Genomic DNA, 13,990 nt, shown 5'->3' on the forward strand with positions numbered 1-13,990 from the left:
ATCCTAATTTCGCTAATCTATCTGGGTATTGTAGTTCTCCCATCCCCTTTATTAATTTTGTTGCCCTCCTTTGTACTCTCTCTAGTTCCATTATATCATTCCTGAGCACCGGTGCCCAAAACTGGACACAGTACTCCATGTGCGGTCTAACTAGGGATTTGTACAGAGGCAGTATAATGCTCTCATCATGTGTATCCAGACCTCTTTTAATGCACCCCATGATCCTGTTTGCCTTGGCAGCTGCTGCCTGGCACTGGCTGCTCCAGGTAAGTTTATCATTAACTAGGATCCCCAAGTCCTTCTCCCTGTCAGATTTACCCAGTGGTTTCCCGTTCAGTGTGTAATGGTGATATTGATTCCTTCTTCCCATGTGTATAACCTTACATTTATCATTGTTAAACCTCATCTACCACCTTTCAGCCCAAGTTTCCAACTTATCCAGATCCATCTGTAGCAGAATACTATCTTCTCTTGTATTAACTGCTTTACATAGTTTTGTATCATCTGCAAATATCGATATTTTACTGTGTAAACCTTCTACCAGATCATTAATGAATATGTTGAAGAGAACAGGTCCCAATACTGACCCCTGCGGTACCCCACTGGTCACAGCGACCCAGTTAGAGACTATACCATTTATAACCACCCTCTGCTTTCTATCACTAAGCCAGTTACTAACCCATTTACACACAATTTCCCCCAGACCAAGCATTCTCATTTTGTGTACCAACCTCTTGTGCGGCACGGTATCAAACGCTTTGGAAAAATCGAGATATACCACGTCCAATGACTCACCGTGGTCCAGCCTATAGCTTACCTCTTCATAAAAACTGATTAGATTGGTTTGACAGGAGCGATTTCTCATAAACCCATGCTGATATGGAGTTAAACAGTTATTCTCATTGAGATAATCCAGAATAACATCCCTCAGAAACCCTTCAAATATTTTACCAACAATAGAGGTTAGACTTACTGGCCTATAATTTCCAGGTTCACTTTTAGAGCCCTTTTTGAATATTGGCACCACATTTGCTATGCGCCAGTCCTGCGGAACAGACCCTGTCGCTATAGAGTCCCTAAAAATAAGAAATAATGGTTTATCTATTACATTACTTAGTTCTCTTAGTACTCGTGGGTGTATGCCATCCGGACCTGGAGATTTATCTATTTTAATCTTATTTAGCCGGTTTCGCACCTCTTCTTGGGTTAGATTGGTGACCCTTAATATAGGGTTTTCATTGTTTCTTGGGATTTCACCTAGCATTTCATTTTCCACCGTGAATACCGTGGAGAAGAAGGTGTTTAATATGTTAGCTTTTTCCTCGTCATCTGCAACCATTCTTTCCTCACTATTTTTTAAGGGGCCTACATTTTCAGTTTTTATTCTTTTACTATTGATCTAGTTGAAGAACAGTTTGGGATTAGTTTTACTCTCCTTAGCAATGTGCTTCTCTGTTTCCTTTTTGGCAGCTTTAATTAGTTTTTTAGACAAAGTATTTTTCTCCCTATAGTTTTTTAGAGCTTCAATGGTGCCATCCTGCTTTAGTAGTGCAAATGCTTTCTTTTTACTGTTAATTGCCTGTCTTACTTCTTTGTTTAGCCACATTGGGTTTTTCCTATTTCTAGTCCTTTTATTCCCACAAGGTATAAACCGCTTACACTGCCTATTTAGGATGTTCTTAAACATTTTCCATTTTCCATTTCACTATTATTGAAATATTGAGGGTATAAACCCAAAACGGATAGAGACAAATAAAATAGATAATATAAGTGTCAAATAAATTTATTAAAAAAAACAGATCACAGAACCTGACATTACACAGCTCACACTGACGTCCTTTCGTTTCATTACACACAATCATAGACATAAATAACCAAATACACTTTTTAAAGAGGGGGTCCAAAACTGCAAAATTAATAGCTAATCAATATCAGATTGGTGGGGGTCCGATAGCCGGTAGTACCGGTACAGCACCGATGAGCTGATTGCAGCTTAGAGTTGCAATACCAGACACAGCCACTACAAAGTACATGGCGCTGTGTCAAGAAAACAATGACGCTAACGCGGCCTCCTCGATCAGCTGATCGTCTGATTCCAATCACTCTGATATTGGTGGCCTGTTATATTCCTGGAAAAGTCAGGCGGCTGTATAAATTGGAAATGGATTGGACCGTAGTGCTTGGACTGGCCGGTGGCTCTCCCGACCCAAGAGTGAGAGCGGCATAGAAATACATGAAGCTGTCAGTCTTGGGTGATGAGAGCCGCCGGCCAGTCCGTGCACAATGTTATAATCTCGTTCCGATTTTTACGACCGTCTGATTGTGCCCTTATACATATCATTCATTCAGCTTGAAACGAATCTTTGGGAAAAGCCGGAAAGCATTATGGGCAGTCGCCTCGCAGACTGTGTCGGATGAAAGGCCCTTCACGCGAGCAATGTATTCGCAGGGGATGAAGATGTTGGATGGTGTATTCCTTTCCTAAAATGTAGAGCATGATGGCATTAGGAATAAATGTATCACTAAAGGCTCATAATAACCGACAAATGAGCAATCAAAAGAAAGAGATCAAACAAGCTTCATTTACAGAAAAATAAAAAAGTTTCAGGACCGAGAAAATGAAGACACAATTTTTTTTTTTTAATTTAGCGATTTTGTAGCAACTAAAAAACTAAATAAAAAATAAATACATTGGGTATCACTGTTATCCTACTGACCTGGAGAACCATTAGGTCAATGAACGCCATAAAAACACAATCCCCAAAAATCAATGGTGGAATTGCGATGTTTTTTTTCACCATTTTTTTTTCAGTATATTACAACCAAAATTATTATTATTAGCGACTTGAATAATAAAGAAAATTTTACAATACATTGGTTTTGCTGCAATCATTCTGACTTGGAGAATTCTGTTACCATTTTTAATTTTTTTTTACATCACCAATGAACGCCTTAAAAACAAATAATAAAAATAAATGAATAATAGCGGAACTGCGGAAACTTTGAATTTTTTTGCTGTTTTCCATACATTATATAGTTAAATTCATGGTGTCAATCAAAACTGCAACTCGTCCCCTCCCCTCCCACCCCAGCCCCCCAAAAGCCTTTAAATGGCGACCTCAATGGAAAAATAAAGTTATGGCTTTTGGAAGTAGGGGAAGAAAAAAAAAAGAAAAATGTCCGGATTATGAAAGAATTAAACGAGCATCAATCTACAAGTGTATAGCTTATCGAAGCTCGTTTATAAGCAGAAATCGGACACTTTAAGTGAGTATTATGTGTGAGAGAACTGGTCAAGTAGCAATCCCTGAATATAATGGTACTTTTCTAATTTCTCCTGGCACCATATAATACTCCAAGACGTCCAGGGAAGACTTAAGGTTTCCTTCCATTGCCTGTCACATATACATCCTCTATACCTCCACTCATGGTCGATGTATCCTCCGCTCTGTAGTGTCACTTCTGCATCTATGTACACAGCAGCTACGGTCTTCTTCATACCTATCACGACACAGCTGTCGGGTGACCTGGGACCAGGGGCTCCTTCCCTGTCTCTAACACAAGGGGGCGCCCTAGCTTGCCCTATTTCCTGGGTTACTTCTGAAGGTGAAGATGCCGGCGCCTCCACCCTTGCCTTATCTCCTGAGTTAGCCCTCTGTCTGTTCTCTTCCCCCATCCAGGGAAGAGAAGCACTACTGTGCACAAAAAAAGGTTAACAGAAAACTCCAGACATACAAACTATTCACTCACATATAACAGAGGAATGCATCGGGGCGTGGAGGTAGGGGTATAAACCAAAATAGAGGAGGATAGGAAATTACCAAACATACAAACCAAGCAACAGTCACAGATAACTCCTCCAACTCTCCTCATATATGCTTCTCTCCCACCATTAGCCATGGAGCAAATGCTAGCTCTGACAAGGATTTGTACCAGAGCCCAGATTATAAAGGGGAAAGGAGTGGATCTCTGAGCTCAGCAGTGAGCACAGGGATTTCCAACATGGTCAATTAACTCCTGTTCTGCCAGAAGGAATAAACACATTTTAAAGGAGAAGTGCTTCTTCTCAGCACCGGAATAGGAGCAATCAGACGCTGCGATCTTCTGGCTCCACACTGTCGCGGTAACCCCCGTGACAGTACCTGTTTGTCTGGTCCGAGAGCCGGTGAATCGGTCTCCAGGCAGATGTTCTCCATTCGGATCCGTTTTATCAGCTTCTCTCTCTGGAATTTGTGCAAATTCAGAATAAAATCAATTCATTATAATAAAATAATAACAGAATATTACACATCACAAAGGGTGTCTGAAAACGTATTCACACAGCCAAAACCAAGAGGAGATCCCAGCCCAAAATAGGAAAACGTTTAGGATCTACACCAGTTTTGGGTAGAAAATACACAACTGGAATACAGATCAGAAACACGATCATCAGTAATTATGGACTCCTGTTATAGTATCCTGCCCCACCATCCCTGAACCAATTTCTTCTCATCTTGGAGACCACCTTTAATTAATCTGGAATAATTTGAGTTACCTGATCATTATTTGCAACTGCAGGGGGAAAGGAGAAGAAGTATCCGGCCTGCACTCCTTCCAACGCAACGGAGGGGCGACCAGCAAAATTGTGCAGTAATACTTTCTCAGCACCTAGAAATCAACAATCAGCACCAAAAATTAAGTTCAACTTCTTGATAAGGAGACCAAAATGAAAATGCAGGAAATATATAAAGCAGAAGTTTAAAGGGGTAGTCCACTACTGGCCAGCCCCTTCTAAAAATGTCAGCAATTAAGAACATTACACCTTATGGACCAGCACCATTCCTGAAATGACGGCACTGTGTTTCCAGAACGGTACCCGAACCCCATTCGAATGGGGGACCCGAATATTCGGTGTTTCCCATGCTGTCGTCTGTGTGACAGCGCGAGAAATACCGACTCTGATCAGCGTAAGGTCGTTGCTGCCAGTCAGAGTGCTGCGGTTCCCACGCTGTCACCTAAGTGCCGGTCACAGGTGTCGGCTGATAAGAGCACTACTTCCATGGATTGCATGATGCGACTGCTCAGCCGTGAATCCAGGAGACACTGAGCTGAGCGTGAGAACGCAGCTTCAGTGACCAGCGGTGATGTCATTGAGGTTACCGCCGGTCAGAGGCAGCGGATCTCAGGCTCAGCTCAGTGTCTCCTGGATTCACAGGTGAGCGGTCACATCATGCCACCGCTCAGCCATGCAATCCACATACAGCCTCTTCATGGGACATATTGATTATTGGCAGACAGGTGAGGAATATGGTGTTTTATTATTTTTAATTTTACTTTTATGAATGGATGAAAGAGGGTGGGGAGTATTTATTTCAATTAAATGACTTTTTTCTGTGTGTATCTGTATTTCATTTTCACTATGGGGTTAGTAATGGGGGCGTCTTATAGATGCCTCTCCATTACTAACCCATGGGCTTGATGACAGCTGACAATACAAATCGTACATCAACCCCATAAATATTACCCCACTTGCCACCGCACCAGGGCAAGTGGGAAGAGGGGTTGCCAAGCTCCAGAATTGGCGCATCTTATGGAAAGCTGATGTTCTTAGTCTGTGAGTGTGCCAATATCCATGGCCTTTTCCTAGGCTATTAATATCAGCCCCCAGCTGTCTGTTTAGCCTTTGCTGGTTACTGAATATAGGGTAGGGGGGACCCCACGACAATATTTTTTTGGGGGGTCTCCCCTATAATAACCTGTAAAGGTTAACCAAACAGCTATGAGCTAACATTAATAGCCTGGGAACCTTTATGAATATTGGCCTGTTTCCAGAACATTAACATCAGCTCTCGGCTGTTGGCTTTCCCTCAGCTGGTTATGAAAATTATGGGGGACCCCACACCGTTTTTTTTTCATTTATTTTTTATTTATTAACAAGAACAGTAAGGTCACCTGACTTCATAGTAGTTATTTCTCTAGCTTTGCAAGTGCCAATGCCAGATTGATGAACGGTCGCGAGTCCGGCACTTGGCATTCCAACATTCATTAGTCCAGCACTCCAGATACCGTGAGACCCGGTGGCTGTGAGTTCAGGTAACAGAGTTCGTAGCCTCCGGGTCTTCTGGCAGCTGCGAGGCTCAGAAACCTCATGGGAACAAGTGACATTTTAAGGTTACTGGAGTTTAAAGCAGCTGGAATACCTGTAGGCTGTGAACTAAGGTTACCTAGGGTGTGTATTTTACTGTAACAGTAGCATGGACTTTAGGAAGAAGTCAGTGTTCGGGGTCCGTGAACAGACACGAGGTGTTCGGTATAGACCCTGAACTTCACCATTTGGGTTCGCCAATCACTAAAGAAGAATTTAGACATCTCGTCTAATTCAATATTGTAATTCAATAGTTTTTTGCTATGTTCCTACCTTGTTCTTTAAGAAAACTTATAGTTTGCCTTCCTGCGGATCGAGAGTGGACATTTCTGTAAAAAAAAAAATATATATATACTTTGAGAAATTGATGGCAATGTTCTTTGAGTTCAACACCTTCCTAAATGCCAGATTCCCTGGCGTTCAGACGATTGAGGAAAAGGCCCCTGTAGAATGCCATCTATAAGAAGTAAGGTGGCTTATCCCCTTTATCCGCTTTATGGTTCCAGAGATACGGACCTTTTTATTTAGTGCTACGTGTGCTATTCTTTACCATGGGGGTGTGGCTCAGGATCCTCTGGGGCGTGTCTTCAGGTTGCTCTGCATAATTATCTTGTTAGACACGCCCCCTTCTAAAGACCATAAAATTAGAACTAAATAAATAAGTCCGACATCTTTGGAACCTTATGGAGGATATAAGAACAACATCAAAAAGCACAAAACACTCAGGGGAGCAGTGGGAATAGAAGAGGGGCAAAAACTGTTAACCGGTCTCCTTTAAGTGACCTTACGCAGAGATAGAGCAGATCTTCATTTACCTTTACGGGGGTCACAGAAGCAGCCTAGCACACTTGGATGGCTGTTTTGTAACTCCTATAGAAGCGAATTGAGAGACATTTCTTTCAGGGTTGGGGACGCTTGACAGGGCTCACGACTAGGGTTGAGCGACCTTGACTTTTTTAGGGTCGAGCCGGGTTTCGCGAAACCCGACTATCTCAAAAGTCGAGTCGAGTGAAATCGGCCGATTATGGCGAAAAGTCGAGGATCGACCGAAACACGAAACCCAATGCAAAGCCAATGGGAATTTTTTTTTTTTTTTTTTTTTTCCTCTCTCTCTCTCTCTCAAAAGAAAAGCTGGTGTTACACAGTGCAAATAGCTACAGCGCACAAGCGACAACATGGCGATAGGCGTCCACGCCCCTAAGACCTATGTCATCACTCTGCCCACGCTCCTTCATTGGCTGAAAAAAATGGCGCCAAGCGCGTCATGCGAAACGCGACTTTGGCGCGAAAGTCGCGTACCGCATGGCCGACCCCACACAGGGATCGGGTCAGGTTTCATGAAACCCGACTTTGCCAAAAGTCGGCGACTTTTGAAAATGAACGATCCGTTTCGCTCAACCCTACTCACGACCCCCATTCTGGAGATAAGCAGTGGTCCTAGAGGTGGGGTCTGCATTTATGTTGTGGATATGCCATAAATATCTGAGAAGGGGAAAGAAACGCTGTAAAAAGGCAAACTATTAGTACTGGCCCTGCCGTATACTGACACTGGTAGGTCCAATCGTTTCGCAATGTCCAGTTGTATCTGAAAGACCTTCAGCTGCTCTTCTCGCTCCTTAGAGGTGGGAGTGAGCCAGGGGGTGAAGTCCAGCCCAATCTGTACAGAAGGAAAACGTCCGGAAATTTGTTAGTGGCACAGATAGTAAATAAATGTGCCTATTTTCCTATTATTTGATATTTGTGGACACTAAGCCCCCCATTTCAGGCTGGAATGAGGGGGCTGTGGTGCTCTCCTAATCAGTTTACCTATATATCTTCTGCTGACTCTGATCTGTAGAGACGCCAGCTCTTTAGAAAACAGATGGGGTCTTAGCACTTACTTCCTATGACATGCCGGGTGTACATTGATATAATAAAACTCAGAATGGACCAAGCTTCCTGCTGAATATACTATACCTTTCTTAAAGGAAATGTTCATCTTTACTGGAATTTTAATATATCATATTATATTGGAAAGTTTTGTCTTTTTGTCTCGATAAATAATAAAAAAAATTAGTTACAAGCAGCCACCACTAGGGGGAGCTCACTGTATATAAATGTATACAGCTTTTGAAGGACTCAAATCTGTATCTATTGAGCTCCCCCTGGTGGCGGCTACAGACAGCGTGAAATCCCTTGCATGTAAGGCTACGTTCAGATTAGCGTTGCGCGCCGCTGCGTCGGCGACGCAACGCACGACGCACGAAAAAACGCGTGCAAACGCACGCAAAAACGCTGCGTTTTGCGACGCGTGCGTCGTTTTTTGACGAAAATCGGACGCAAGAAAAATGCAACTTGTTGCATTTTCTTGCGTCCGACGCTAGCGTCAAAAACGACGCACGTGTCGGAAAACGCAACAAGAAAAACGCATGCGTCCCCCATGTTAAACATAGGGGCGCATGACGCGTGCGTCGCCGCTGCGTTTCCCGACGCAGCGTCGGGAAACGCTAATCTGAACGTAGCCTTAATCAGTGATGCGGGCAATAGTAGGATTTTATAAACGTGAGTACAACTGATTATCTCAAAACAACCTTTATATATATATATATATATATATATATATATATATATATATATATATATATATATATATATATTCGACTGAATGTGCAAAAGTGAGTGATTTAACCCTTACTTCTCCGATGCCGACAAGGTGATCCTTGTACTTTTCAAACTGTTCAAGAGCAGGCTCCAGATCCTGCAATCAAAAGAAGAAAATGAAAGGTATATTCTAAGTATTAGAATATAGAGTTGCAGTAAACAAACAAACAAACATATACGGTAACCTAAGATTGTCTATATAGATGTATTCAAACTGTGCAATCAAACTGGAAAATCGTGATAACTGCAAAATGTTTTCCAGTGCAGGGCTTGATAGAGAGATACAAAATCAGGGTGTGATTACCTGCAATGTCGCACTGCGATACCCGTCTGCTGTACTCTGGATAGGGTGCACGCCAAAACATGGCATCACGTAACTGGGATACCTGGAAAACAGGCACAATGCCTAAATGCATCCATTTATGTGCCACTGGGTATGTCATAAATGTGCTACTAAATGGGGGGGCAGCCCGATAGAATTATATGGCGTTGCCACGCTCAGGTTGGCAGTCCCGCGGCCACTCTGTGCATTGTGGTCTGTGCTTGGACGTCTGCATGAGCCCTTACTGAGCCGCATTCTCGAGGTAAGGTGCCACATCTCTCACATAGTTATATATAGGAGATAAGAATATCCCTTTAAGGGCTGGTGCAAACATTTCTGAAATCTCACGCACATTCTGCTGCAGAACAGCAGCGCGTCAATTCGTTCTGCATTTTCGCAACGTTTTTCACCCATTCAAGTGAATGATGGGGAAAAAAAAAAAAAACGCATAAAAAACGCCCCTCTTTTAAGCAGCATGCTTTCGGTGCAGAAACGTGCGTTGCAAAAACTTAACAAGTGCACGTACTCAAAGCGTTTTTTTTCACATTTGGAGAATGTCAATTTTTTCAGCATTTTTCACCAGTTCAAATAAATGGGAAAGAAATGCAAGTGAAAACACATAAAAAGCTGAAAAAATGCACGTATTTTACGCACAAAACAACAGGCGCAAATACTGAACCTAGTCTATGTGTATCAGCAGCTACAATGTATCACTGAAGGCAAAATGTATCAGTCTCCATCGCAAATGATTCAATCACTGGAGTTTGTCTCCACCAGATACAATTGTAGCAGCTGTGACCAGTATTCGGGCATGTTCCCTACTCTGCCGCACTGTTATGTCACGTGAACGCTGCAGCCAATCAGTCGCCAATGGGCTGCAATTCTCACACTTCCCTTGGACATGCGAGATTGACCAGAAGTAGAACTGCAGCCCATTAGTGACTGATTGGCTGCAGCGCTGATGTGACATAACAATATCACTCAAGTATTGATAGAGTGGGGCCAATGCGAGAGGTATAAGCTTTTCTTCTTTTGCTCGAGGGGCTCGGACATTTAAGAAGGGGTTTTCCAAGTAGTGAACAATCCCTTTAAAGGTTTTTTCCTATCTTTAAAAATATATATTAGTGCAAGTAATGCCTTTTTAAAATTTCCAGCCGTGATTGAGATATTACCGCGTTTCTTTTGTTTACAGTCCGTTGCCTTAGAGACCGACCGCCGCATCGATGCTAGACAGCAGAACATGCGCAGCGCTTACAAGCTGTTGTCTCTTGATCTTGTAAGTGCTATTTTGATACCGGTCAGGATTACAGGAGCGCACTGCTACTTCATAATCCTGGCCAGCTTTAGTACAGAGTTTACAAGACAGACAGTAAGCAGTAAGCAGTGGTCGGTCTCCTAGGCAACATTCTGTAAACAAAAGAAATGCGTTCATATCTAAAAAAAAAAAGGCTGCAAATTTTAATAAGCGGTAAATTGCAAAAGTGTTTTTACAAGCCCTGTCCGACACTATCCGTCTATGAAGACGGTGAACGTTATAAAATATAAAGTTTTACTTTCTAATATTAGAAACAAACCTCTCTGATAGATGTAGGAGACTTTCCAACTCTCCGGCGCGTTCTGTAACCGATACGAGCGCCCGAACTCCTCCCTGGAAAATACAGCAATGCCGTAAAATACAATGGATTTAGGCATTTAGAGGGGGTTTCTATAATTAAGTAAACAAATGTCATTTTTTTTTTGTATATTTCAGGAGGTACCGTATATCATTTTTCAGTTTAATTTATATATCAATTCCTCGCCATTTTCTCGGTGTGCTGTGACTTAATGGAAACCTATATTCTTTGGAGAAATTCATCGAAACTGTTTTTTCCTGAGTCATGATTAAAGGTCTGCAGCATTCTTAAAGGGAATCTGTCCGCAGATTTTTGCTTCCCCACCTGAGAGCAGCACAATGTAGGGGCTGAGACCCTGATTCCAGTGATATATCACTTGCTGGTCTGCATGCTATCATTTTGATACAATCACAGTTTTCTCTGCTGCAATTCTAGCAGAGCTCGGAATTCTGAGCCCTGCATAACCCCGCCCACATCACTGATTGGCCACTTTCTGTCACTATACAGTGCAGACAGAAAGCGGCCAATCAGTGCTGGGGGCGTGGTTGGACACCTAGTCCTGTAGTGATAATCTCCTGCTGATAAAACACTGATTTTATTGCAACCGCAACACACAGCCTTGTAAGTGACACATCGCTGGAATCAGGGTCTCAGCCTCCACATCATGCTTCTCTCAGATTACAAATCAAAAATCTGCAGACAGATGCCCTTTAATGAATCTGGTGCATCTTTCAGGATGTCCATGCGCTGAAATCAGGAGTTGACTCTAGCTATGAGGAAGAGTACATTTTGCCTATAACTTATGTCACTGTTTGCCATAAATTATAGTGAATCTGTCGTGACGGGACTGATGTAAAGAGTCACAATTTTTTTTTCTATAACTGTACATCGAATCAAAATTTTCCAGAAAACTCGAGAGAAATATGCAATTAATTCCCCCTTAGTGCTTCCAACTGGAACACCCCCCAAATAATAATAAAAAAATAAAGAAATAAAATAAATAATAATAATAAGATAATAATAAAATAATAATACAAATAATAATAAAATAAGGAAATAAAATAAATAATAATATAATAATAATACAAATAATAATAATACTAATAAGTTAATAATAATAATATGCTCTACCTACATTTCTTGATCTTTCCAGAATTTCCACTATATCCTGCAAAAGCAAGATATTTGTGTTACCACGACCGTTCTCACGGAGAACCCACACAGCAGGAACTCAAGTCTTCAGTTACTCTTAGGTGTTAAATCTGTTTATTTCACCATTTTCTGACTTCAAAGAAACATATGTGAATTGTGACTAGGGATGACAGGAGACAATGGATCGCAGTGAGAAGCATTTGTTTGCCTTTTTCTTTTATTTCCTGATGAGACACAGAGCTCTTCCCTAGGAAATATATTTGTAAAAAAAGAAGCCTCATGGGAATTGATTGATGGTATACGGTAAGTGCACTGCATGGCGGTATTCCTGACCTTAACCCTTTCACGTTGCAACCAATTTCCGCTTTTGCAATTCCAATTTTTCCTCCCCGAGCCATAACTCTTTTATTTTTCTGTCCACATAGACATATGAGGGCTTGTTTTTTTGCAGGAGGAGTTGTACTTTTAAATGACGCCATTTATTTTACCACACGGTGTACTTGAAATTTGGGGAAAAAAAAATCCAAACGTGGTGAAATTGTGAAAGAAATTGCTTTTTTGGGAATTGTTCTTGCGCTGTATATTTTGCGGTAACAATGATTCTCCTCATCGATACGATTATGGCGACACCCAACATGTCCAGTTTTTTTTTCCATTATTTTAGTACTGAGAGAAAAAAATCTGAAGCTTGCAAAAAAAATTTTGGGGGGTTGTTTCGCCATTTTTTTTTTTCTTTTTTTTAGACCGGCAACATTTTTATTTTTCGGCTGGTGAATCTGTGCGACGGGTTATATTTTTTGCGGAGCGTGACAATGTTTTTATTAGCGCCATTATGGGATAGATGTGACTGTTTGATCGCTTGTTACAGCATATAACCGGTGCAGTCGCTCTGATTAACGTTACCCACGGTCTGGGCAGCATTAATCACCCGACAAGCTGACATTTGGGGTCTTTGAGATAAGTCCGCCACCCACCGCTTGTGTATCAGTCCCTGACCGCCTCTCCTGGTTCCCCTCTCTATAAGGCTGTGTTCACTCTGAGCTTTTTTTTTTACATATCAAAAACATATCAAAAAAATTACCATCCTTCTAATGAAAATGTATTGAAAAAAGTTGGAGAATTTTGTTTCCCAAAGTGTTTTTTTTTTTTTTTTTTTTTGCAGCCTTGTGATTGGACGGTGCCCGATTTGGAAGTTTTTTTTCTATAATTTCGAGCAAATGCCGAGCGCTAGCCATTTTTCAACCAGGAAAAGTGATTAAAGCCACTAAAAATGATTGAACAAGTGAACAGCAAAGTGTTTCTACACTATACAGAGGCTTTGGAGAGCGGTGTAAGCGCCTTTATCTTAGATTTTAGGATCTATAACCAGCATTCCTCATAGTGAGCAGTGTTCTTATAATAAGAGCACCCCCATAACCAGTGTCTGCCCCCCACTGTCAGTACTGGCTCTGTTCCAGTCCTCTGCCCTTTCAGGGGTCCTGGACAGCGCCACTTATTTGGTGCACATTTCAGGAGGGTTGCCAAACAGTGAAGCAGAGCAGACCACAATATAATACAGCAGTCCATGTATCACCGTAGGTATGAGGGGAAGCAAGCCACATCCATCACTAGAGGCCCGGGACAGGATGTCTCCAGCGCTGGTCTACAACAAAATGGCCGCCGCTGGAGTCCGGTAGTTATCAATGCGTTCTACAGACCAGTGAGGAGGGGACATAACTGCACCTCGGTGATTATTACCTGGGAGAACTCCTCAGCGGTCATATGGCAGTGACAGTCCACATAGCGACCCGCCTGACCCGCACCCAACATGGCGGCCGCTGCCTTCAGTCACTCAGGCAGGGGCCGGGACTAGAGGCAGAGATCTGCACCAATCACGTGTTATATCAGGACATCTGCCTGGGTGTAACGTCTCATTGTACTTTAGCCAATAGCCAACTCTTGAGGCTACAGATGTCACAAGAGAGTAAAATGTCACACAACATTATTTTTTCTTTTTAACACGCCTCCATCACATCCACAGTGCCCCCTTAAAGGGATGGTTTAGTACTGGAAACCGACTGTCAATGTCGCTCCTTCACTGAGTGCTGTGTCCCCTGCTATTAGTAGCCCCAAATGATGTTGCTTACAGTGTACTGGCCA

General features: G+C 42.2%; 1 protein-coding gene across 1 annotated transcript; it reads right to left on the minus strand.

Annotated features, from left to right (window-relative positions):
* Positions 1-1,767: 1,767 nt before the first annotated feature.
* Positions 1,768-13,728, minus strand: LOC138681207 (putative deoxyribonuclease tatdn3-A). The gene is made up of 10 exons (XM_069768522.1): positions 13,589-13,728; positions 11,835-11,867; positions 10,661-10,734; positions 9,069-9,150; positions 8,799-8,861; positions 7,672-7,781; positions 6,398-6,453; positions 4,535-4,647; positions 4,143-4,223; positions 1,768-2,481 (listed from the first exon to the last, which is right to left on the minus strand). The coding sequence occupies exons 1-10, from the start codon at positions 13,658-13,660 to the stop codon at positions 2,338-2,340; spliced, it is 828 nt and encodes a 275-aa protein (XP_069624623.1). The 5' UTR covers positions 13,661-13,728; the 3' UTR covers positions 1,768-2,337.
* Between the last annotated feature and the right edge of the window lie 262 nt (positions 13,729-13,990).

The sequence above is a fragment of the Ranitomeya imitator genome, chromosome 5 (genome assembly GCF_032444005.1).
Source record: "Ranitomeya imitator isolate aRanImi1 chromosome 5, aRanImi1.pri, whole genome shotgun sequence".
NCBI classification, from domain to species: Eukaryota; Metazoa; Chordata; class Amphibia; order Anura; family Dendrobatidae; genus Ranitomeya; species Ranitomeya imitator.